Consider the following 27,839-nt stretch of genomic DNA (forward strand, 5'->3'; position numbering starts at 1 on the left):
TGAGAGTAAACAATTAACTATGTTCCTCCAAAGTCACACAGTGCAGCACCTTTAAGAGCTACAGGAGATTAAGAGCTTCAGAGGATTTCACTACCAGTAAAATCACTATTCAACCAACAATGGACAACATGCTTTTAACTAGCAGCACATTACAGCAGGTTAATAATGATTAAGTGGTCAGGTCAATGCTCACCAGTGGAAGACTGCTTTGAAAAACCTAGTGTCTGTTTAGCAAACAGTACACAAAAACCACATTAAGCACTCCGGTCCTTAGAGCAGCAGGCTCTTTGTCACATCCTGATACATCTGTGGCTGCTCTCTTCATAGATAATAATGACAAAAAGTCATTTCACTTATGCTCTACACTTAAGCACCCACACGTACCACAGTTCATCAATCAGTTTATCTGATAAAAAGCAGCTACTCCTTCGCCTCCTTGTTTCCTGCGGTGATCTGTAGCTCTGGGTTTGATAGTCAAAGCTTTAAAGTAAAGTAGGATCCAATATGCTTCGCTGTGTTACACATAATGCTGTCTCAAATGCAAGTAGTGATGAGCACCTATCACATGCATGCTCTCAAGCACAATGCAAAAACTTATAATCATCTCTCCAGCCAAAACATTTTAAAGAAGACAGTGACAAGAGCTCTTTATTTCTCATGCTACTATTTTTTAAATAACATGGTTTGCTGTGTAATTTTCTTGTCATGTGTGATTATCACGTCTTCCTTTTGAAAAGTAATTCAACTAACTGGTGGTTCAATAATGGACAAAGATACAACCTATTTGTTGCTCTACGTGGGGTCTCGCATGCAAGGAGCCATCTTGCCTGGTTGAAATGAGGTTTGCCTCCATATGAAAACATCCAAATTTAACACACCTGCAAGCAAAAACACATCAAGCAGAGCACACAACACACTGATACAATGAGGACTTGTCTACCTGCTGGGCAATTTCAGTCCTGATTGAAGGAGGAACTGCGAAACCTGTGGCTCACCTCCTGATTGTCTTCACTGCCAAATTTGTTGCAGCCAAACAGGGTGAAATAGATTACATAAGTGTCCTGACAAAACTGCAGGAGTTTAAAGCTGATAGCTCACTTCTGTAAAGCCCCTTTCCCACTGGACAAAACCCCCACTGACTGGCCCACTAATATCTGACTTTTGTATTTGATAGGAGAGATTACAATTGAGATTTACTCATGGGACAAAGGACTCTGCAGTAGCCACGGGTATTTATCGGCTCTAGCTTCAGTTGCCGTTAATGTTAGCCCCTTTGTCAGCGAGATGCAATGATGCAATGGTGGAAAAGCAGTGTTACTGTGTGGGTCACATGAGAAATGCAGTCACTGTTATCAGTATATGCAACTAAAAAAATCCCCTGCTGAGTTTTATCCCGCCAATCTTGGATAAAATGTAAGATGTAAATGCTTTGTTGAAGTATATGTTGTATATTGTGTATGTCCCAATGGGATATCTGCAAATTTCAGTTATGTCAGCAATTTCTTGGTTGTTTTTTCCAAGTTTAACCACAAACTTCAACCACAATCTCCAAAAAGACTGTCCATAGTTTGAGTTTAGCTTCTTTAAGTCCTTTTTTGAATCCTTCAGATCTCTCCTATACTCTCACTGCACAAAAAGAGAAAACAGAATACACACAAACACTAAAAAGCCAACAAAACAATATGGCAGCTTGAAACCTATGGTATTTCCCCCCCTTCCCCAACCACATACCCCAAAACAGAAGAAATACATTCCCTTTAGCTGTAATCTATGGGACTGTGAAGCACAGACGTTCTCCTTGTGCACCATTTGTTCCCTGGCTTAGGCAAATCCCTGGCATATTTTTTGCAGCTTGTGTTGATTTTGCTGTGTTTTTTTTCCTTCTCCTCAGCGTTGCTGCAGTCACGTTTTTCTTCCTTGATTTCACCCTTTCCCTTTGTTTTCTCTTGTTCTTCCCTGGGAGACACAGAGCATAGCAGTCTAATTAGTTATCCAAACACCTTGTGAAACGTGATAATGGATAAAGCACACACATTGTGCACGCACACACACATATCCCAAACGTGCACACTAGCAGTGCTGTGTCAAAAGGATTTGCCTGGCATGTAATTAGACACTTGTTGCATGTGACCAGTTGCACTCGTGCTTATTTAGCGGTTGAAAAGGCGAAGGTTAACGCTCCAAATTCTGATGTAAACACACTGGACTCCATCAAACAGGATGTAAATCAGTCTACAGAAATACATACAGCACAGTGCAGAGATACCGAGGACTTAATAGAACAGATCTCCACTCTCCATACCAGAAAAGACAGAAATAAGAAATAGAGGGCATTAATGTAAAATCTACAGGCACAGAGGGACGAAAGGAGAGACCGCTGACAGTACACAGAAACAAGACGAATGGAATATGAGTAAATCAGTGTTTGTGAGAGCCTGCAGCTAATTCTAGATCAGTACCAGTGCTGTACTTCTGTAGCACACAAACACACTGCTGCCGTACCCTCCTCTCTCTTTTCCCTCGCTGTCTCCTTCCCTCTGCTGCTCTTTGATCATCATTGCCACAGGAATGAAAGAAGAGCGACGGGTAGAAAGTAAATAGCATTGGTCGGGCGCTCCATCGGTCACCGTGTCCCTGTTAGCCCTGCTGGCTAATCAGATCTTCTGCCCAACCTTGTTTTGGAGTTTATTAGTGGCATCCCTCTGCGGAGTGACGGAGAAACTAAAGATCACAGCGAGAGGGTGAGAGAGAGAGAAAGATAGCAGTTTGAATATAGATTCAAAGCTTCGTGCAATGTCTTTGGAAGGAACCTCAATGGAGTAGACCTAAAGCCTTGTAGAAACCTTGTAGAGCAGACATGCATTAATGCACATATGTATATGCAAACACGCTCCTTATCCATAGAGTCTTTATATGAACAAGAAATGCCTCACACACTACATGACCAAACATATGTAGACACCTCGATATTCCACCCATCTGGGATCATTGAACATTAGTAGTACTAGAACATCAGAGAGGTGAGGCACTGATGGTTGGAGGCCTGGTTGGTGTTCCAATTCATCTCAAAGGGGTGTGGATGCAGTTGGGCGAATCCTTAATTTAGGTTAACTATAAATGTAATGACTAGCTATACCTTAGCCACTACAGGTTGCTAATTGGCTGAATTGTTCAGACGTGTACTCAGATCATTACTCCTAATCTTTACCAATGCTGTATATCATCATAAGTTTGTTTTCTCACCGTTGTCCATAGTGTCCATACAACTTCCAATAACTTTCAACACAAACTTCCAATAAATAACAGCCATACTCCGAGCACAGTTGAAAACTGTTTGCCGCCTAACATCAGCAACACCTGTGCTCACTGGAATGAACTTAAATACCATGGCCTGCCTCAGCCTGTGACGTAAGCCCCCTAGTGGCGTGGTGGGATACTACATTTCACACAGATCAAACATTTGGCTCCAATGAGTTTCAAATAATGAGGTAAGCATGTGTAAAAGTAGTTACTGTGAGCATAATCGTAGGCCTCAAAGAGTTCTCAATACTCTGTTTCCAATGTTTTTTTTTTAATTTGAGTACAAGATGACGTCAGATTGTGACAGATTTATTTCTATGGTCATCTGCTCCAGGCACACTACATCACATAGCCTGCACTGCTACATGTAGCTCTACCCTAACACAAGGGAAACATTTAATCTTGTTTGCCAGTCTTTTTAATGTTTTCAAAGTTCATGCCATTAAGGAGAATCTGGGCTTTTTCGGGAGTGGGGCTTAAAAACTCAGGCGCTAAAAAAACAGAGCATCTCAGACAGATGGTGAATACATGCATGCCAGCACAGACAGCATGAGAAAAATCTATTTTTTTTATGGTTATAGGTCTAGTGTGTAGGTCTAGTGGCATCTAGTGGTAAGGTTGCAGATTGCAACCAACTGAAATTCCACCTGTGTGCTATGCGTGTAGAAGAACTATGGTGGTCAATATGAGGAAAAGAATAGCCCTATGTAGAGTCAGTGTTTGGTTTGTCTGTTCTGGGCTAATGTAGAACAACGTGGCAGACTGTGTGGGAGAGGACTCGATCTGTCTGTAGATATAAATCAGGTGTGTCCAAACTTTTTTGAATGGGGGCCAGATAAAACAACGTGAAAATACCTGGGGACGGGCCAAACTGATTCTCATTCTATCATTTTTATCTCTTAATGAACCATTACTACTTGATGCCTGTCTACAAACTGTATGATAGTCCTATATTTGTGAGGTGAAGGGTAAAAATGTGAAGTGATCTTGCTCAATTAACCATTATTGTGCAAAGGGCCACATATGGTATAGTCAAGCTGAGGGCCGATTAACATTGGTCTGCAGGCCACAATTGGCCCCCGGGCCAGACTTTGGACATGCCTGATATAAATTCTGACGTAACATATCACAACAATTACTATTTTCAGGCAATTCCAAACTAATGAAAACATAAGGAATATTATGCACCATTTCTGCCCCAAGATGCCCCTCAATCCTACACACTGGACCTTTAAAGCATGTTCTAGTACAAGCTCAAAATACCAGTTTAAACCTAAAAATGAACACAATAGGTCCTGTCTAAGGTCTGGGATCTGTGCAAGCCAGTCAGGTTTTTCCAAACCAAACCTAAAGACCCATTTCTACGTGGATCTGGCTCCTCAGCATTGCATTCTGTGGCATTAGGATTTGCCCACCCCATTGAAATGATCCATGAAAAACTATCCCATGGTCCTCTACCTTTGAATCACTGCCCACATCTCTCATTTATTCAGTGACTCAAATACGTTTGGTGGTGTGTCAATTGATGGATATTTCATCCAGATGGAAAAACAGTCTTCCAGAGCTTTTCAGGCAGGGGTGTCCACAAACATCTGGCTGCATATAGTAGCACAGAATGGGAACATAGGGGAGAGGATGAGTCAGAGACACAGAGGGAAAGATACAGTTCACAAAAAAAGCCTTAACTTTTGAAAGAGGGATTGGGTGTGTGCTTTACTAAGTGGCAAATGGCTGCATCTGATTAAATAACATATCCTTTTAATCTGAGAGATTCTGGGGGAAGGCAACGTTGCACTCAGCCGTTACCCAAGTGTACATTAGTGGTTTATTTGTTTGTTTCTTTTATCACTCGCATTTCCATCATGCCACATTCCTCGCACCGCTACACTAAGCCAACTCTGTCCGTTACTCATCAAAATCTTGCTGCTTGAAAGGCTGACTCACCGACACATTATTTGATCTTCTCCATGCTCTGCGTTATATAACCTGTTTATTTAAGCATTACTGGACCTTCACACTACTACTGTTGCTCGTGTTATTTTTGCATAGCTGATTCTTTAACAACTACGATTATGACTGCAACTATAGACGAAAAGTAATGATAATCATTCATTTGTGCATTTACCAAACACCCCCCAACCTTTATAAATATTTAGAGATAATAAACATAAGTCTGTAGGGTCAAATAAAAAGTAGACACCTTATAATGCAACATATATGCATAACTGAATATCTCGAAATGTAAGATGGCCGTTTAGAATTTGTGCTCACTCTTGAGGAAGTTCTTTCACCTTGTTTCGTGTTTGCTTTCAATTGGCTGTCTTCCGTCTGTCCTTTCTCTCCCCTTGATCATTTACTGCATCCCTGTGTGTCATAATTGCTCCATCTACTCACACACACATACAAAAACACAGACCTGCGCACTGGTACAGCGAGTAAACAACAGCATATCTCATGGCTACCACTTAGCTTTGTCACTCTCCTAGGGGCGAGAGTGGCACGACATTGAATTACTTTTATTCTATCCCTAATTGTTTTCTGCCCGAGGATTATTGCAAAGCGATTTGTGCGGAGCAGAGGGAAACACGGTGGACTCGTGAACGTCACCTTGTTTCATTTGTCAGCCTTGATTTGTTTGCTGTAAGCGTAATTGACTTATGTCTCTACAACAGGGAGAACAAATGAACAAAGAATGCAATTCTTTTCGTACTTGGTTTTCCTCTACTGCCTGAGCCTTTATGTCGTTCGTTTGCAGATTGAATACCGAGGCATCCAATTATGGAGCTTTTTATGATAAACATTATGTCCATAAATGCATATTTGTTAGCAAAACAAGCAATGTTGTGAAGGATTGAAGTATTTAAATAGTAATTCAAGTACCATGCATGGACTTTTGTGCTAGCATTATCGGCTATCTGCATGTAATCCCAAAAACCAGAGGGACTGTGCAGCCCTCTGTGTTGCCTCACAGGTATCCACAGCGTTGAGCAGATGCAGATAGCATCTGGGCAATGTAATACACCATTAATGGAGTGCAGATAGCTCGAAGATAAACCAGTCACATCACTCACTCACTCACTGACCGACAGATACTCCAGGGGAAGTAAAGTTGTGTGTGTGTGAAAGCCATAACTCCATACTTACTCCAACCCTTAGGTAGAATTAGATTTAAGAAAGAGATATAATTTAAGAATATGGAGCACTTATCTCTGGTAAAAACTCCCTCCACTTGTTGGCACGCGCACATCCTTTAATTTCGCTGGTGATGACTTTAGCTATTCTGTACAGCAAATGGCAGCTAATCAGTCCTGCGTTGCCACCAGTGTCTTTTTATGGCCCCAAAATGAACACAGCTGATGAGTAAGGCATCTTATCACCGTTCTGACACCGTAAATTATTCACTTGTTTTCGTCATTGCATTGGTTTTGTCTCTTGTCCTCATTTCGTTCCCCTCTCGGAAGTTCATGTTATTCCATTATTTTGCCTTTTTTCGCAGCCAAACCACACACACACACACACACACACACACTTCTATTTAGCCATTGCTACTTTTTCTGGAGTGCCTCATCTGTTCAAATCTCCTCGAGTCACTGCTAATATTTTCTCCTCCCACTCCTCCTCTCACCTTCCCTTCCGCTCTGCTTTTTCCTTTATATCAGCCTCTCCCTCTCCCTCACCATCTCCCTCTCTTCCTCCAGAGACATTGGTTTGTTAATGACTTCACTGCAGTTTGTCTCTCAGTTGGCGCTGACTGCGGTTGATTATCTCACCATCAGCATTCAGAGACATCTGAGAGAGACTCTCCCACCCTTGCCGCTCCGCCGCGATGCGCAAATACCATGTGATGTCACGCGCGTGCGAATATTAACGAGCGACCGCATGCTACAGCCTGTCGTTCTCTCACGACACAGACATAAAGAATCAGCCTGTTCGATTCAAAAAGGCGTCAGTCTTGTTTGAAATCGCGTTGCCATCTGCAGGAAGCTGCTTACAGCATGAGACTTGCAAATTGTTGCTGCCTCTAGCGAAGTTCACCTTTGTTGTGGAGCTGCACGCTTTCTGGACTATGTGATGTGATGATGAAAAGCCCGACCTCGCAGAACTACGGCACATTACAAAGTCAACATTTGCAGTTATAAACATGTTAGATGTTGCAACGTCTTCTTCTCCTGCAAAACTACTAACCGCCATGATTACTGGTAACACTTTTGCAGCCTTCCAGACTGCATAACAGGAATTTAAACTGAAATTGAGAGCGCTCAAGGCTAAACATAAAACTCCATCAAGGCCAGATCACGCCCTTGGGCAAAGTGACGCGGTACATTACAGCTTACCCAAAAAAAGAAAGGATAAGAAGGCTGATAGAAATACAGTCTAATTGCTTGTGAAAGTCTTCCTATTAGCTGGAGGAATCAAATCATGTGTGTGGGAACGGAGTGCCATTTTAACCTCTGCTAGGCTACACGGTCAGCTTTTTTTTCACTGTAAGTAGAGCCAGCGATGAGTCATACACAGAGACGCACACACACACTGAACGGCAACAGTTTAAATCCGAGGGTGCATTTTTTTATGTTTCCATCCTTTTTAAAAACAACAACAAGGAAAGGAGCCTGATTTAGCAATTGAAATATATATTCCATTTGCCAAAAACATGCTGGAACTGGAGTCATTCGTGTGTGTGTGTGTGTGTGTGTGTGTGTGTGTGTGTGTGTTGCAATGCTTGGGCACTGGTTCTCAGCATTTCTGTTAGTGTGATAGGCAGTCAGTGGAGAGTTAGAGCTTACAGAGCACAACGGAGCATCAGCCCCTGGCCTTGACCACTGACAAGTTATAGCAGCACAGGGTCCTGTAAGAACACCCCCCCACACACACACACACTCGCTCGCACAAATACACATAAAATACACACGTAGTTCTTGACTCTGCACTTCAACTCCCTCTCTCCCTGTCTCTCTCTTACCACCCATCATTTATTGGCTAATGTCTCCCCTCTACTCAGCCATCAAAATCTTGCTGCTGTATCTATTTTTCTTTTTTTTTTCCTTTCCCTCCTCCTCCCTCTTCCCTCCTTCTGGGGGAAAATCAGCTGTATCAGCACTGTGCTTACCTTCCGCCCTGAGAACATTCACTCACACACACACTCACTGAGTGAATAAGATTAAAGGACCAATGACCTGATTTAGTCTCTGTCTGTTTACAGCTGTAAACACGCATATATTTGGAAGGGGGAAGATAACAACACAAACACACACACACCGAAATGTTCCAATGAATAAAACCGCATGTCCGTGTGTGTGTGTGTGTGTGAGCATGGATCCTTGACTAGCTGTACAGCCTAATGAAGGAGTTTCTCACCATGACTCATCCTCACTCAGCTCAGGCTCATGGTTGGTACATTCCCACGTACTGATGTGTCTCTCTCACCTCCCTACTTTTTCACATTCTGCCCTGCCTCAACCTGCTCTTCAACGTCGCCATCTCCTCATTACAATATCTGCACTCTTTTCATATACAGCCATCCTCCTGCACATATGCTCTGTCTCCTTCTCTGTCTGTCTCTCTCCCTCACTTGTTCCCATGGGTGGTGGTGGGATAATTGGAAGCAGAGGTTCTTCATTGAGATGATGCTGAGGCCAGTCAGGTGGAAAGCCCTCTTAATAGACCTCTGCTCTCCCCATGCGCACACACACCCATGCGCTTATGCAAACACTTGCATATACTGTTGAGTGTGAATGCAGCCATGCACACCTATTCTTCTCCTTGGAGACCCTCATTTCTGGGATTACGCAGCTTTCCCAACAGGAGCAACAGCCAATGATTTCCTATAACTCTGCTATTTTTCTTAACTTCTCTATCCTCCCTCTTTCTGTCTTTTTCTGCCCCTCACTCTCTTCCCTCCCTCCATCAATTTACCACTCACTCGAGACACCTGCGCTGCAAATCCATTCTTTTGTATCGCTCACTTGCAATCATATCTTGCATCTTTTCCTTGATAACAGGCAATCCCCAAGCTGGGTTTTTCACAATACCGGCTGCACGCTTCAGATTGCCACAGCCCATATCACATTGCAATATTTAATCTCCCTTCGCATGTGAAGCCAGTTTCGCCGTGTTTTGTGACGGTATCCATTTTGTTTTCTCTTAGCCTGGAAAAATGATTTGGGGCCGTGTCTGGCTTATGCCAGATGATCATGATTTGGATGCGACAAGAATCCCTCCCAGTTTGTAACCCCCCCCCCCCCCTCCCCCCCCCACCCTTTCAGCCCCTCCATCATACCCTCTATCAACCCCCCCTTCCCGGCAGTGTGCTGCTGAACCAAGATGGCTGCCTTCCAACTCAATTTGTGGTCAGCGAAGGGGCTATTTGCATGAACATGTGTCCCATCGTTTAGCTGATATCCCACCGTGACAATCTCACAGAGAGGAGTGAAATCATGCATATATTACAGTCCTCTTTCCTTTTTGGTTCAATTCATCTCTCCTGCACTGGCGTTTTGCAATTTTTCCCCACCTCCAATGTGGTACTTAAGGATTAAGTGAAACACTGAGGCCTCTCTTAACACCGAGAGATAAAAGGGAGGGATGTAATAGATTGTAAAAAGTGGGATACACATGGCGAGAGAGCGCATGTGGGAACACAAAATGAAAATTAAAGTGGCACTTGGGAAGGGAAATTCTGAGGATGAGCTAAAAGTCAGGAGAACAACATTGTCCTTTATTAAAATCTGTAAATCAGGGATCTATAATGTGCACACACACATTCATGTCTATGCACGGACAAATCAACCTGTGGTGACTGGCAACAAATGAACAGTGGACACCTGTTTTTTAATTAGGATGTGCCTGTGTATGTGAGCACTGCCAGTATGTGGGTGGCAAACATGTTAAATGGATTTAATAGCCGAACCTAGTAGAGCTGCTGTGGAAAGATGGTACTAATAAGACAAGGCTCATTATTCAAAACTCTATTGCTTGTTTCCAACATAATTTTGGTACACTGGTTATAGGTCCCTCAGAGGTCGTGTTTGCAACCCTAGTCATTATGGTACTTTATAAACATCTCCAAATATAGTGATTCTGTCCACTCTTACCCCTAAAGATCAGGATAACTTGACAATTTGACTGGTCTAGAATGATGGGTTCATCAATCTGCATTGTATCTAGTAGGTTTTTCAATGGTTTTAATCAGTTAAATAAAAGTAGTGATGATATTGCTATTTAAAGGGGAACATCCCCTAAATGAATAACCAAAGAAGTTAGTCTCAAAGTTGTGATGTCATTGGATATGAATATGGACCAACACATCTTTCGATATCCAAATGAGCTCTATTCAATTGTAGTTTTCTCAGATGTGAAACAGAAAATGTGCCCATATACTCAGAACACTCCCTTGGATGCTTTCAGTGTCATCTTTAACATTTCTGCATTCACTGTCTATGACTTTATACTCCATGACATCACAGATACAACACATGACATGAATAAAGATCTAAATCACTGGTACCTCTTACAAAGGGGAAAAAAAAAAAATCATAATCAAAGTTTTCAACCTCTGGGATTTGCCACTACTCTGTTTTCATATTAGTATTCTATCCTCAGTTCTGCTGTAGAAGGTTGTTTATATCTCTATATTATATAAAGTCATTAAATGGCTTTCATATTCCCTCATACATACTTCATTTATTTTTCAAGGTATGTGTTATTTTCTCCAATGCCATACATGCATACAATGCCATAAGCTATAGTTGGTACTTAGGCTATAGTTCGTTTTGCCTGCGGTATAGCAAAGTAAATACATTCTTTAATTCTCAAAGATATTGTTAATGGATATATGTGTAGCAATATCATTTTTGAGTCTAATTAGATATTCATGGGCAGAATAATCAGGATTTTATTAATCACTTCCTTCCAGAACGTTTTAATTTTTTCCCAGATGAAGTGTATAAATATTCCCTGAGCCGTATTACATTTATAACGTGTCCAGTATATTGTTGTTTTATGTATTCAATTTTACAGGTGTTATATAGGTCTGCATTTACCAATTACATTGAAGTTACTTTAGATTTGTGTTAGCTGTTTGTGTTTGGTCCTCTCATTATGTGAAATGTCCACTTTTAGATCAGCCCTCCATGCATGATGTTTAAATATCTTTAGAACCAGATGCAAGCCAGCTATAAATTAGCCTAATTAATAATTAATTAACAAATATTTCCTCCAAGGATGAAATTGAAGGAATTGCCAATGACTGATTTTGTATAGAGAAAATAAAGCTCCTTTATTGCAGGTATTTAAAAAATGTGTCTTTGGAATATTAGAGCAGCATGACTTTATATTTATCCATGGTTGGATATCTTCAGTAGGAAACTGAATTTTACAGTCCTCAACTGGAATGCCAAATAATACCAGTAGAGATTTGGACACTAGAGGCCCCCCGGTGTCAAATGGGAGGTATAATGAGTTGATCATGTTAACTACTTATTTATGGACTGTCTTTCACCATAGGAATAACATGTAGGCCTATGAATTTTGAAAATGGGCGTAGTTCCCCTTTAAAGTTTTAAAAAGCTTGATATGTTGTGACATATAGTCATTAGCAGCAATTATTATACATATTTATGGATATATTTAGTTTTATTTAAAACAGTTTCACTACAGTTAATGAAAACTCGCACGTGACAGTGGTTAGTTCAGGCTCGAGATATGGGACAGCCCTGCACCAGGCCCTAAGCTTTCAGGTTTGACCTTGACTGCTGAATAAATTATAGTCTCACAGACTGGAAATACCTGCTACTCATCAGCCAAAAACCCCGGAGTCTCTGTTTCACAGGTGATAAACCTAAACTACAGAGGTATGCTGAGCTAAATGCTACCTAGCTAGCAGCCATACTGCATAGTAAATGAGATAGCGTTAGCTAGCTAGCTAGCACTGAACAAGCTAACGTCGCCACCTTAAGGTTAGCTAACGGGTTAGCTGCTAAAACTATAAAGTCACACAGCCAGAGAGACAGTTATGCTTTTAACTACAAAACTTTTTAGCTTAGTGTAACTATTTGCATACTGCCAGCAGAGTTGGGTAACACTAGACAACAGCCAAGGTGAATTTTGTTGTGTGGCTAATTTGTTAATGCTAATTAGCTACAGGTGGTAAAAAGATACTGCGTCATATGTCACCGTCAAAATAAGGAGGGGAAAACTGCGCAAGTTATTTGTAATAAGGTAAGACTTTATTACTCCCACAAAGGGGATATTTACGCTTAAATATGACGGAAATAACTTTAAACGTCTATTTGAACTAACACTTACGCCATTAAAACACTAAAGTCATCCTGGAATTTATATAAAGGTTAGCTTCATGCTTAATACACTGCTCAAAAAAATAAAGGGAACACTAAAATAACACATCCCAGATCTGAATGAATGAAAAATTCTTATTAAATACTTTGTTCTTTACATAGTTGAATGTGCTGACAACAAAATCACACAAAAATTATCAATGGAAATCAAATTTATTAACCCATGGAGGTCTGGATTTGGAGTCACACTCAAAATTAAAGTGGAAAAACACACTACAGGCTGATCCAACTTTGATGTAATGTCCGTAAAACAAGTCAAAATGAGGCTCAGTAGTGTGTGTGGCCTCCACGTGCCTGTATGACCTCCCTACAACGCCTGGGCATGCTCCTGATGAGGTGGCGGATGGTCTCCTGAGGGATCTCCTCCCAGACCTGGACTAAAGCATCCGCCAACTCCTGGACAGTCTGTGGTGCAACATGGCGTTGGTGGATGGAGCGAGACATGATGTCCCAGATGTGCTCAATTGGATTCAGGTCTGGGGAACGGGCGGGCCAGTCCATAGCATCAATGCCTTCGTCTTGCAGGAACTGCTGACACACTCCAGCCACATGAGGTCTAGCATTGTCTTGCATTAGGAGGAACCCAGGGCCAACCACACCAGCATATGGTCTCACAATGGGTCTGAGGATCTCATCTCGGTAACTAATGGCAGTCAGGCTACCTCTGGCGAGCACATGGAGGGCTGTGTGGCCCCCCAAAGAAATGCCACCCCACACCATTACTGACCCACTGCCAAACCGGTCATGCTGGAGGATGTTGCAGGCAGCAGAACGTTCTCCGCGGCGTCTCCAGACTCTGTTACGTCTGTCACATGTGCTCAGTGTGAACCTGCTATCATCTGTGAAGAGCACAGGGCGCCAGTGGCGAATTTGCCAATCTTGGTGTTCTCTGGCAAATGCCAAACGTCCTGCACGGTGTTGGGCTGTGAGCACAACCCCCACCTGTGGACGTCGGGCCCTCATACCGCCCTCATGGAGTCTGTTTCTGACCGTTTGAGCAGACACATGCACATTTGTGGCCTGCTGGAGGTCATTTTGCAGGGCTCTGGCAGTGCTCCTCCTGTTCCTCCTTGCACAAAGGCGGAGGTAGCGGTCCTGCTGCTGGGTTGTTGCCCTCCTACGGCCTCCTCCACGTCTCCTGATGTACTGGCCTGTCTCCTGGTAGCGCCTCCATGCTCTGGACACTATGCTGACAGACACAGCAAACCTTCTTGCCACAGCTCGCACTGATGTGCCATCCTGGATGAGCTGCACTACCTGAGCCACTTGTGTGGGTTGTAGACTCCGTCTCATGCTACCGCTAGAGTGAAAGCACCGCCAGCATTCAAAAGTGACCAAAACATCAGCCAGAAAGCATAGGAACTGAGAAGTGGTCTGTGGTCACCACCTACAGAACCACTCCTTTATTGGGGGTGTCTTGCTAATTGCCTATAATTTCCACCTGTTGTCTATTCCATTTGCACAACAGCAGGTGAAATTGATTGTCAATCAGTGTTGCTTCTTAAGTGGACAGTTTGATTTCACAGAAGTGTGATTGACTTGGAGTTACATTGTGTTGTTTAAGTGTTCCCTTTATTTTTTTTAGCAGTGTAGTTTTCAGTGTCAAGTCAGCCTGCAATATTGGCATGACAAAACTACCAGTAAGTCACATTAAATATTGATAATGCCGTTTTACTGAGACAAGTGTCATCATAATGACAACTAATAATGACACATAAACACACTGAGAATGAACACTGAGAAAACTTGTGTACTTAAAAATAGCATAAGGATACTGTCACCTCAAAGCAACACTTGGAAGTTTCTTATGATGTTCTCCTTTGAGGATGTAGGATATTTAAATTTTTTACACAATCAGAACCATAAGATGAAATTAATACGATTTGTTTATTCTCCTATCTGTTGCAGAAAATAGAAAATGAAACATAAAGAGCATCACTTGTATGACAAGGGACTAAGACAGTAAAGACTGCTAAAATATGATGTGTGTAAGAAGTGCCTTGGCACAATGGCATAATTCAGGCACTGTTTAAGCGCTGTCTTTGGTCTGCTGTCATGGTCTGAGGGAGTGTGTGCGTCATGCAAACCTGGGCCACTTGGCCACAGCATCAAAGATCATGCATGCATAACCGATATGTGTTGATACTGTGGTATGGATTAAACCAGCATGTGTCTTCACCTGTCCTTGAAGTAATAACATTATATGACATTAAAAGATGAAAGCTGCTTGAGACATGAGATGCTGACAAATCCAAGAAAACCACCGTGTTGCATGAAATGCTTTATTCTATATTCATATTTATAATTGAGCAGTTATTGAACATCTGTGCGACTGAATCTTTACGCTGCGATAATCACTGTGACTCAAATAATCACTATGGTGGTTAAATGTTCTGTTTTTCACCAAGTGAAATTGCAAAAACTTTCTACAGAGTGGCTGCAGTTAACACAAGTATCCATATCTTTGATGAAGATTATTATAACTTACTGTTTTTTTGTTTTTTTTTAACAAAAATGTCCTTTTTATATCTCCACACCTGTAGGAATATTTGCAGATGTATCTTCTATGATTGTTTATCTTTTAAACTCCTGACAGGCTCTGCGGTCGTTCTAAATCTTAATAAAGATAAGCTTAATTCCAAGGTTAAGAAAGTTGAACTATTTTTACTCCTATGTCTAAAATTAGGCTCAAATATGTGTCACTCTGATAATTTTGAACAAGTTAGGACCAATTTCAGACTTAGAGATGTTTAATAAATACGGGTCCAGGTGAGAAAGAATACTGTGTTAGACTGATGGAAAAACAAGCCTTAAATCGACATCCAACATGAAAAGAACATTGAGTACTTATGATACCTTTTAGACTGAGACATGGTGAGATGGACACTGCAGGTATAAATAGCACATATATTTTCTCCTCCAGGTAAATTGCAAATCTAAAAAGTACTCTTCAGCTATTAGAAACTGTTGTTGACTTAGAGACTGACAATTTTATGTTTGTTGTCTGTCCAGCTGTTTGTTCATTCCCACAGTGGCTGCTGTGTTTCTAATTTACTGCAGACATATGATTGCAGTTACTCTGTCTTCGCTGATGGAGAGAAATCTGTTGAGGCTTTCTGTCCTGTTGGGGTCTTGGCATTTTAATCATTTGTGTATGATTCAGAGCCTCGTTATACAAAAAGTTATCCTTGAATGCCGAAGGGAACAGCTGGTTTGATGGAAGTGGGCTTCATACCTGACCTTGCAACCAACTGTGCTGTTGATTGGATCTTTTTTTTTTTTTTTTTGAGTCTGACCGTTATTGTTCTTCTGTCCATTTGTTCTCAGGTTAACAGGGTTCCAGCTGCCTTCACCCATTGTGAGTACAGGCTCCAGGCTCACACTGTGGCTACTGTCTGACTACGCAGTCAGTGGGCAGGGATTTAAAGCTGTCTACGAAGGTAAAGTCCATATTATTTGTCTCTGAGCCATGGGAAAAAGCGCTATGTTGTTGTTGTATTTTTTTCTTACAGCATGAATGTGGATGTGATGAAATTTCTGTCATTTCTGCATTGCACTTATGGCAATAATTATGAATACAGTGGGATCTTTCAGCCACTCCTGTTCGTGTTTCATAGCTTAATGAAAAAAGGTTTCAGAGCTACTGAGCAACAAAAGAGAGCAAACAAAGCGAATACAGTGCTAGCGTGCATTGAGCTAATTGTATCATCAGACGGTTTAATTTAAAGCCATCCTATCCAGCTAGGTTATCATCTCTCCCCTCCCAGGCCAAGGCTGGGACCTTTATCACGGTGACATGCAATGCTTTATGACCCATGGTAGGATGATATTAATGATGGCACTCTTCAAACTCACGCAGGAGGAAAGGCGAGCTTAGGGAGGGGAAGGAAATACAAGCGAGTGACTAATTAGGCTAATTACCTGACAAGAGTTTGTCTGTCTTTTTTGAGATATTGCGAATGTGGGGATGTGGCTCGATGAAGCAACGTCAAGCGACTCGGGAGGCCCGAGACCACATTGCGTGACTAGATAAAACCAAAGACAAAAGAGCAAAGGGACTGTTTGTTAACTCCACTGGGAGGCAATTGGGGCATCGTGCCTTTCTTTCTCACTGGTGGAAACAAAACTGTCAGACCTGTCTCGCTTCTGACCTTGGATGATAAAACTGTCTCTTGCTTCAAATATGTTTGCAGAAACTTAAACAAGATAACTGAAGTCATTTTACACCGTGAATTATTCATTTTGGAATTTTACTACTTGAGCTACTACTTTTCCTTTTGTATTACATGCAGTCCGGCTTCTTAAATGTGAATATTTTCAGTTTTTTTACTCTTCTGAGACACTTAAACTGAATATCTTTGGGTTGTGGACAAACAAGACATTTGAGAACGTCAGCTTGGGCTTTGGTGAACACTGATTGACATTTTTCACCGTTTTCTGACATTTCATTGACCAAATCACGAACTGAGAAGTCGAGAAAATAACCATAAGATTAATCGACAATGAGAGTAATCGTTAGTTGCAGGCCTACTGTACAGGGCATGGCGTACACATATCGATAAAGCTAAGTCATATCGTAAAATTATTATCATCATGCTTTTGGTAGTTTGTAAATGTGTGCGTATCCCTCTGTCCACAGCTTATCATGAATACTACTTGACCAGTTGCCCTAATATCTTGCTTACATGTTTATGGCTGTATGCTCAAGGACCTCTCATGACTGCAGTGATTCATAGTTGTGTAAAAACCTGTTTCATACCATAATTTACTGCTGATTCCTCACTCCTCTTACCTGGCCTCTTGGGGCTGCAAGTCAAAAACTGACATCCGTAACTGCATCTGCAGATTCATTACATACCTAATATGTTTTGACCCACTAAAGTTAGGCAAGCTAAGCAATGAATCATTCCCCACTTTTGGTATCTTCACCGCCATCTTGACTGTAAGGGAGCTTGGAGGGACAGTTCCACTGGCCGCAGCTCTCTGTGGTCTTGCTGTGTCCAGGATTTGTCTCGTCCTCTGCACAGCATTATACCATGCAAAGAGCAACGACTATGAACAACATAACCGTATATATTTACAAGCAAGATGTAAATTTAGACAACATGGTTTATATCGATATATGGTCAAGTTGGGTTCCATAAGGCATACCAGTGTGCATCTCTCCTCTCGCACAGCTTCGCCCCACTGGTTCACTCACAAGTTCTCCAGCAACAGCAACACTCTTAGAGACACAGAGCTGCTCTCCTGTTTAATCGCTCTATTAATTTGTCTACTGTGCAACATCAGCCTATATGTTGCACATGCTACGCTGAATCAGTCATTATCGCAGCACACGTGCAATCCGGCGCTGCGCTGCTAGTTTGTGTGTGAGGTGGATCATAGCGCATCAACGTTCTTTTTGGTAGCTGTAGTCTGTTGTGTGACGAGAACGCGCCTGATGCAGGTGACAGATCTAAAAAAATGCAGCAACAACACAGACGTTTCATATACAAGACATATATAACGAGGACAAAGTGTCTCTTGTTCCTCTCTCTCGGCCTCTCTGTTGATGTTATGTGAATTAATAAGTTTAATAGCCTATAGATAAAAAGATTTGAATGATTTTCAAGCACTAGATTTGAAAGGCCATGGAAAAGGACTTTTAACTCCCCCCACAAAGATTTTTAATTGTTCCAAACTAAAATTGATTTAGACTGACCTGATACTCATGTTATAGTTTTGTGGCCCATGCTGCAAACCTTTAAACCTCGGTAGCTCCACTGCTATGTACAAAAAGTTAACGTACAGCCCTTCAGTTAGGCTTTGGCTCCATCAAAAATAGACACATTTTTCTTAGCTTTTGGAAGCTTCTGAAACAGGTCTGCTGGAATTTGACAACAATGTGCAGCCCTGCCGCCTGGATGAGATAAGCACTCGACTGAACGCACTTTCCTAGTTGTAATTTTGCAGTGACTTTGATACCAAAGAGACTTGTTGATCAAGTCTGTTGAGTACCAGGGGAAATTAGTTGCAAACTGCCTGTCACCCACCTCACATGATACTAGTGAGACCAAATGCAATGACCCTTGCCATATAGGACATGAAAAAGGCTCCACTGTGCTGACATGTGGCGCTGCCCTGTAGGTTAGAGTGAATGTTTATTGGAGAGTGAGAAGAACAGGAGATATCCAAAGCACAGCATCAGTTCACTGTAACTGAATTGATGGAGGACCACCTGCAGTTTGCTTTTATTACACAGGATATGCACACACACCAATCCTAGCTCTCTATTCTGTATTCTTCAGATGAAGTGAAACCATATCCCTTTTCCTACCTCTCTTCATTCTGTTTTGTTGTATTCTACTCTGCTCTTCCTTTGAACCTTTTTGGCAATTTCCTCATGGCACACGAGTCCTTTGACTTCTCTGTGCCACTGAAATCCCGCTAGAGTTCCTTGGCACAAAGGCCAGAGATAATGAACCACTACCCTGTGGCTAGACCTGTTTTATCTGGTTGCTGGTTAAAATTAACACAAACCTCAAAATCAGCTGGATGGTAAGAGCAGCCTAGGTAAACAAACAAACACAAAATGCATTCTGTATATAGTCCATGCTGGCATGAGCGAACATCAAACACGTCTTTTAAAGAAATATGCCACTCTAGCCATTCTCTGTGATGCTTGTGATGTTGGAAACATTTAGCGAAGAGATAAAAGGAGATTTAAAGTTTTAATCTTAAATTTGCCCAGTTTCTTTCCACAATAGATCTTTTCTTCTTCCTTGTATTATTCGGCAGCCGCATACCTGCTGTCGCCAGGAGTAATATGAAGTTTCAAATAACTTCTCTGCTATTGAACTACCCAGGAAGCCGAGAAACACCAGGAAGATGTCACAGAAGCTGACACTCTGCTTTGTGCTGCTTTGTATGAAGTCCGTTTGACCAGAAGCCACTGGCATAAAGCCACTGTTCTGCTTTGATTTGATTAGTTCACAGTTAGAAATAGTGCACAATGGTCAGCAGGGGACATGTTTGAGAACAGGCAATGACCAAAGATTGTACATAATCAGAGATCCCATGGTGTATCATTTCAGGAAGTTACTGGTGTCTTGGTGGTGATTTTTAAAATGGTCTCATGAGGAAACTGATACTCTTTGTCCTGTAGTCACCCCTTCAGTAATTTCTCACAGTTAATATTCCATTTAGCTTTAACTCTGCTTGTCAGTTGGCTTTCTCTTTTTGCAGAGTTATTTATTGAAGCAGTTTGTTACGCTCCATTTGACCCAAAAATACTGGTAAACAAATAACTTGGCACATGGCCAGTCTTTGTCCTCCTCTCTAACTGCACAAGTCCTTTTTTATAGCAGTGAAATGTGATGGACACCCACCAGACTATATGCATAATGGAATTCTACATTATCTCATTTTATTGTCTGACAGAAAGCACTGTGTAGTTCTGCACGTCGATAGCTCACCCTTGGTATAACTACACTCCTTAATGGACCAGGTTGTACAATAACCAGCCTGTCAAATGAGGTGTCATTGCTATTTGTTTATTTTTATATATTTCCATTGTAATGCTATTTGACGGAGCATATTCTCTGCTGTCCGGTTTTGTTCCTTTTCCACACACAAAACAGTGAAAGTGCAATTGGAGTGTGTCCAGAGCGGACAATATTCCAATATTGCAGTATCCCCACATCTACAATTTGCTTCCCTCCTGCTAACAATGACAGAATCTAGTGATAAATTGCACGATCCCCATGGCAAAACAATGATACATGACATATCAGCAGCCTTACATATAACTGTAATAAAATAATGTAAGTAATTTTCTTATCCCACATTTATTTCGCGTTGCTCACTGAGTGAGCAACATCCTTTTACTAGCTGCACAAAATCCATGCCATAATTCAAAGGTCAAACTTGCTTTTTATGAAAATTAAATGGTTAGAAATCACAATAAAAGCATGTAAAATAAACATTAAAGTTAGTGAGCGTCGGATTCCTGATATGAAGTGATCACTACACAAGCAGAATCTGTTGCCTGTGGACTCCCACTGCTCCATTTTCTTCTCGCTTTGGGCACGTTTTATGGCACCACCAATCCACCTCCGCCGTCTTTCGGGATTCGATGAAACACTCTCCCCTTTGCGTGTCAACTATTCTGACATCCCAGCTGTCCACCATGTTCACTTTTATATGAATACAGCCCGGAGAAGAGACGAGTTAGCTGTTAGCTCTCCTATGCTTGGCAGTCAGTTGAACAGCGTGCTTTCCTGTCAGTATGAAGTTGTTTTGATTTAGACTGTTGCATGCTGGGATTGCATGTTCCCGTTCCCGATCTGATATCGTTGGTTAAAAAAAAAAAACATGAACAGCTGTACATTACTAACCTTGTATGCTTGTAAAGTGATTGCTGTTGATGTTGTATGATATGGCTCTGATTAAACCCTAAAGTGGTGGGACTTTCAAGAGTAGAATATCGCCAAATTGCTGACATTTTGCTAACAGCTAATGGTGCACTATTTGCCAGAAATAATCTCTTCATCACTGGTCTGAAAAAGTTGTTGCTAGTAGCTGCACAGGGTGGCAAAGAAGAATTGATTGTGGGGAAGACGAGTCTGAAATACTTCTGAAATACTAGGTTATTAATGAATTAGGTAGTGCATAGACTTACTGGATCCAGCATTTGAACCAGTATCAGAGGCATTTCCGATATTGATAAAGGTATCGGAACAACTCTACTGAATATTTAAACACCAGACATAAATATGAGTAGTAAGTAAACATTCAGGCACTTCATCGGGCATTCTTGCTGGAGAAATTGCACTGTTTTCCTAACCCTCTACTCCTAGAGGGTGCATCTGTAATTGTGGATTCGTACAATAACAAGCCGGAAATGTGAGGCTATTTTAGTTCAGACAAAAGATTGTTTTTCAGTTGGAATGTGGCTTTTTTGTGTTACACAAATGCCTAATGTCTGGCTGATAGAACAGGAAACCACTGTCCTATCTTTAGCTGTTGTGGTGCCTGCTCATTACATATGACCCACTCTCTAGCCAAAGACGACAACTGTTATTCTTGGCTTTGCAGTAACAGAGTGGTTGTGCTCGGCTGTTATGGCCGAGGATCAATGTAGCCCTGTTTATGTTTTTCGTGCACGCATGTGTTCATTTGCCTGTGTGCCTTAGTATGTCTCTGCGTAGATGTCACTGGGTATGTGTGAGAGGCTTTTACTCACTGGATGTCCTTCCATTTTCTAAAATGGGATAAATGTCTTTTTTTTTCTTAGCCTGATTGGCTTTTCTCAGCACAGCTTTTGGCAGTAACACCTCCGTATTCCACAGCCTCTTTTTATTAGGACTGTGCTTACCATCCACCATTTTGGTGTGAGCCCATCTCGTTTATATTAGATATCTGTTCTGTTTCAGCCCACACTGCAATAAGCCTAAGTGCTGCACAGTCCATCTCCACAACACACTGCGTAATGGCCGAGACCACTCTGGAATCTCTCCCCTCTCATCACCATGGCAACCACCAGACTCCTTTTTTCTATCTTTTTCTCCTCTTTCTCTTCACCATCTCTTTGCGAACTCTTTATTCATGTTTAATCTGTAGCTATAGAGAAGGAGGCTAACAGAGGCGAAGGGAATTAGAAACATTTGCTGAGCTTCTGAAAATATCTACTGGGAATAGAGGAGACTTCTTATCGCTTCCTGTCTTACTGCATTCATTGCGCCCCACCATTGCCTGTTTTCTCTCCGTCCTTACTCCTCTTCTCCCCTTTCTCTGCTCTACCACGAATCTCAAACTCCACGGCTCCCACATTTTGTTGCCTTTCCCCTAATTTTATCACTCACTCGCCCTCTCTCTCTTGAATATTAAAGTACCGTGATGATTATCCAGTCATGTGTTGCCAAGTTTCTCCTCCGTCTGTGTCTTAGTTGCATATTCAATGTGCCTCCCAACTGGGTCAGTCGAAAAAAAAAAATATCCACAGCCAGCTCTGCCTCACGACTCAAGCAGCCTGCCTCCTCAGCATTAAGTCACTGCAGGTGTCTGAAATAGGAGAAAATGGCATGCACACAATGTCTCATGAAGTCATTTAGTATACATGTTTTAAACCAGTTGTGCATGTATTAATATCTCCAAATTTAGATTCATTACATACTGTATATTGAAGATCTGCATCTGGGGCTAAGATGATTTATAAAAGCCTTCGAACAGCAGCCTGTTTAGTTCTGTATTATGAAGAGAGGGTTTTAAAAAGGAAAATCTAAAGACATTGTGAATCATCAATAAGTCACCATAAGCAATCGCCATTTTTCTAAAAGTGAGTTAAGGATATGGATGTCACGATTCTGCAAATAAACGATTCGATTTTAGGGTCAAGATTTGATTCAGTTTTCTATTTCAGCATTTTTTTCAGCACTGAACGCTATGCCATTAGCCCTTTTTAAATAGGAATTGTGCAAATTTGCAGGAAAGCCCAATCAATCTTCTTTCAGCATTGGCAGTATAAAAACAAAATCAGGGAGTGCGGCAAAATGCCGTCTACCTACTTTTGTTCATACAGAATGCCTTTTTCGGGGCAATGGGGGGCGTGAGCAAGTAACAAAACGTGTAGCTCAACGTGTGACATAAACAGTGACATGGGAGGGAAGCCACAGCTGGTCAGTCTTTCGGCGATTCTCTCATAAGTTGGCCCGTCCTTCACCATTTCCCGTCATCTGACGGTTAATGGCCTCTTCGTTTGTGAGGACAAGGAGGGTGCGCAATTCCTTGTCTCCCTTGTTGCTCATCTTTACAGTGTCTGTCAGGTTTGCGCTTCCCTCTTGCTACTAGCTGCTCATTCCTGCTATCAGCTGTTTCCTGTTAGTCGCATGCCAGTGGGTTGCATGTGCGGCGTCATCAACAGCTCCTCTCATGGCGGAAGGGCACCTCATTCTTTTTAAACCAAAACGGTTCAGCCAATACGTCTACCCTACGAGGCGGAAAATTGGGCACCCCGGATGAACTCGCCAAACCGGCTCTGTGTGTCTAAACGCTTGCAGCTTGCCGGCAAAACGGCCCAACATTCGCCGAAAATCTGGCAGTGTAAAAAGGGCTATTGTTAGACTATCAAGTCTCGATTCGTAAAGATCAACCGATCATAGGTTTTATGCCGACAACTGTCATCGACATTGTCAAATTCTTATTGAAAGATACAGCCTACTTTGTGTCCAGTGTGATATAATTGCCATATTTAGAGGGGGGTGTACCACACTAAGGCTACATGGTCAAATTTAACTTAATTAAATAATAAAAAATAACAATAGACACATGTTTTTGATTTTGACAATCGAAATTAAAAGCTCATTGCGATTGATTTTCAATATAGAATCAAAACTGTGACGCCCTCAATAAAGAGGCAGCAGAGGGAGTCCTTCCAGTAACAGTCCTCTCCTGCGTTCATCAGAGCTGATCTACAATAGTGTCTCTATCTACTCCTCCTTGACCATCCCCGCCCCCCCTTTCTCTCCTTCCCATTAGCATGAAAGAGGAAGTGGGGGAGCAGAATAGATGAGGGTGATAAGAAAGCAGTGGAGCATGAGTAAGTCTAGTGCCTAATTGAAAAATGAGGCGTCCCTTTAAGTTGGGGAGTTGGCCAAATGAAAGTGTGATGACAGAGGGAAAAGAAGAGTAAAGTCCTGGTTCAAATCTTACAATACTAATGTTCAATTTTCCCTCCCCCACAGTGACTAACACACTTTGTACTCAGGGGTATATTATGGCCCTGTTTGTGTTTCTGTCTGTAATTTGAAAGGAGGGGTTGAGGGGCTTTTATAACCTGCTGAGCTCCTAAGAGATACTTTCCTTGGATGTTGTTGCTGCTCACTCTGGTGAAATTGGCTTTGATTAGAAGAGATTTACAAAAGTAATTGTTTGCCAAAGAGCAATTTACATGGATTGTTTGGATGGTTTTGATTACGTAACCAGCATCACTCAGCAATCAAATTATATTCCTGTCTTTTCTCTGTTGATGTATACTGCCTTCTTACAATATTAGCAATGCATCCTCCCTTTTGAGATTCTTTTTTTGCTACAACGCAGTCAACTTTGTTATTAAACATGCCTGCAGTGAGAAATAATCATCATTGTGCAAGAACAAAAAACAAAAGCAAACATAGAGAACATGCCTGTAACACAAGTTTAGCTGCAAACGACTCTTGTTTTTAGTTATTTGCACATCCGTGTGTCCCTGTTTGCTTTAAAAGAATATGGCCATTTCCTGTACCGTATGTAAGGGATAATGCCCAACAAGGTGTCAATTATCAGGTATTAATGGCTGACTGAGAGGCTAGAACCCTCTGATGTGCAGAGGCCAAACATTCCTGATAAAGAATACCTCAAAGGGCATTATCCTGCCCGTGCTATGGTAACATGCCAAAGAAAAAATAAGATAATTTGTCTTTAAAATCAAAAGTTTTCACGAACAATAACTCATTTTCCCTGGTAACACCTTAGGGTTTGACTTACACTTGGAACAATCATTACCATCCCATAAGGTTCTTATGCAATAGAAACATTGTTCACTACTCCAGCTATGAACCAGAAAGCTAACGTGATGCTAGCAAGATTCAAAGTCAGTAACACTGCATACAGTTGACAAACAGTAAATATTACTTGACAGTATGTTTAACAATAACACTAGCCAGCTATGCCTAAATCAAAATCAAGATTGACACAAAAAACCATGACGTACTATCGGCTGTAGCCTGAAGTAGTGAGTTGAATAGCGAACGGGATGTGATTACTTAAATGATGTAAACTATCATTGTGTTTAGAGGGGCAGTGAACTTCTTACAGTTCTGTGTTACAGTCACCATCCTGTGGTGTGATGGACTGCTCTCAGTGTCGCATATCAAGTGTAGTCGCATGAATTGTATTTAAGATGCAGGCCGATACTATCAAGCGCATTAATTTCAGAACGGTGAACATCTAGTTTTACAGAAAGTAGTCTGCTGGTGTCCGATAACAAGTTTTAATGGATACTCTGTAGCCAATCAGAGTTGAGAATTTTTTCAAACTTGACACAAAAGTCCACTTGTAGTGAAGAATAAGCTGATGAGAATGGCCAAGAACTCCTATGCTAATTTTGACAAAACCTCACACAAATGTCAAATAGGATAAAGATGATAAAATGATCACATTTTATAAAGTTTCAAAGGTCAACTTCACTGTGACAACATGATGTTCTGCGTGAAACACTTTCCTGGTCATTACTCAACGTCATATCTCAGAAACAGAGGGGGAGACATTTGGTCAGGTACTGAATTGGTGACACTAACCTTGTCCACCTTGAAACTGTGCTGATTGTACTGATTTTGTACCAGTTTTCTGATACCCATCCCTATTAAGCAAACAGTTGCAGGTTATTGATATGTTATTTTGATGTTATTGTTCTTATAAACAAGCACGAGTTCAGCTAACTCTTTCTAAGTTAACCGAACACGAATGATTGGAAGAAACACATAATGATAGGTTGTGCAATGCTGTAATTGCAGGTTTGCAGGTTTGTATTTACTCTACAAGGAAGTTAAAGCATAAGAAGTTTGAGTATTCAACTCTACTTGCTGGTTTGATGGAGTTTTGACTCAAGGGAGGAACTAAGCGGCTAATACATCATTGTGCTCATTTTAAATGTCTTATTACACTGTGTTTTTTCACACAGTAGCCACAATGGAAAATACGACGTAGGCTATTAATGTTTGCAAAAACAAATTTTAGTAGGATAAGGATAAGGATATAGTGAGACAATACCTTTGATTTTTAAGCACTACAGTGTTTTCTACAGAATTAGATTTTATTTTTGGTGATGGCTGACAGGGAATAAATTGAGATCTAATGCAAATGAGAAAACAATAGGTCAATTAAGTGAATTATGTGATGGGTTATATTTTGTGCATTCAGTGTATTTTATGGATTGTATGACGTTAAGCTTTTCTTTTATACACAAACCCATGCTTAGGGTTGGGTCGGTTCTCGGTAATACCAATTCACTTCGGTACTCCGTCTTAGACCGGGTTTTTTTTTTTTTTTTTTTTTTACGCATACGTCATTTTACGGCGGAACGTACATGGAGGTCTGCCCGGACTAAAAGCGGATGTCCGCAAGCCCTGTGCTGACTGCTCAGCATGTATTTTTCACATCGCAGGAAACTACAACATGGAAGTGCGCTCGGCTATGGAAGCCCGAATGACTGTGGACATTCCTCGCGGAGTCCGCTCCCCTTATAGTACGTCTGAGTCTGTGAGCACCTATGTCTGCCTCTTCGCCAAGCGCACAGTGAGCAGGAGAGAGAGGGGGGTGGGGGTGGGGCGGGGACTGAGCTAGGTGGTGCGAGTGTGCATGCGCCGAGGCCTCTACTGTAGCCTGGGGAGTCGATAATGGCAGACAATTTAGTCTCGAAGAAATCAAAGAATGTGCCAATATGGCAATACTTTGGCTTTGAGCCAGATGAAGAAGGCAACCCTTGTTTGCACTGATTGAGTAAGCTAAACCTGCAAATTTATTTGTAAGGAATTAAAGAAACGTGTTACTGTCACTCTTTCGTCCTATGGTCGTTTTTTATTTTAAATAAGTCAATTGCACCCCCAAGTGGCGAAAATTAGGTATTACTGACTTGATGCGGTTTTTCACAAAAAATTGACCTTTTTTTTTCTCATACCGACCCAACCCTACCCATACTACTCAAATCAGCGTCTCTGATGGGCTTGTGTTTCACTTAGCTTAAATTTGCCTTAAATATCTCACCAGAGCTTGCTGATGTTGAATTTATTAGTTTTAATGGAGAATGAATGAGACTACATTAGACTTTAAATGGCATTAAAACTTTAAATTATTACAGGTAATTTAAATATTACTTTATTACTGCTGACTGCTGGGATTTGCAACAACAGAGTTATGACTCTTCAGTCTGCGTATCCTGAATCTAACATCATAAGTTCACACAGATACATAGCCATGCCAACATTCCTGTTTTGCTGGGACTTTTAGAGCGGAGCTGAGCAAAGTAAAACAAACTACAATGACGATATTGACGAGATATGTCGATTTAGAATGGCCTCAACAGCAGCATCTATGTCGGCAACAGTGCTCGCCGTTGTTGTAATCACTCCTCATTGGCTCGGGCTCACCGCCTGACAACCACAATGCTTGAAA

The 27,839-nt window shown here is 41.5% G+C and overlaps 1 protein-coding gene across 1 annotated transcript in view; it reads left to right on the top strand.

Annotated features, from left to right (window-relative positions):
- Positions 1–27,839, top strand: part of csmd2 (CUB and Sushi multiple domains 2) — a 289,863-nt gene that overhangs the window by 39,591 nt on the left and 222,433 nt on the right. Inside the window, exon 3 of the mRNA XM_033636937.2 lies at positions 15,981–16,093. Within this exon, the coding sequence (XP_033492828.1) occupies positions 15,981–16,093 (113 nt within the window). The remainder of the gene's footprint in view (positions 1–15,980; positions 16,094–27,839) is intronic.

Source organism: Epinephelus lanceolatus, chromosome 16 (genome assembly GCF_041903045.1).
Source record: "Epinephelus lanceolatus isolate andai-2023 chromosome 16, ASM4190304v1, whole genome shotgun sequence".
In the NCBI taxonomy this organism is placed as follows: Eukaryota; Metazoa; Chordata; class Actinopteri; order Perciformes; family Serranidae; genus Epinephelus; species Epinephelus lanceolatus.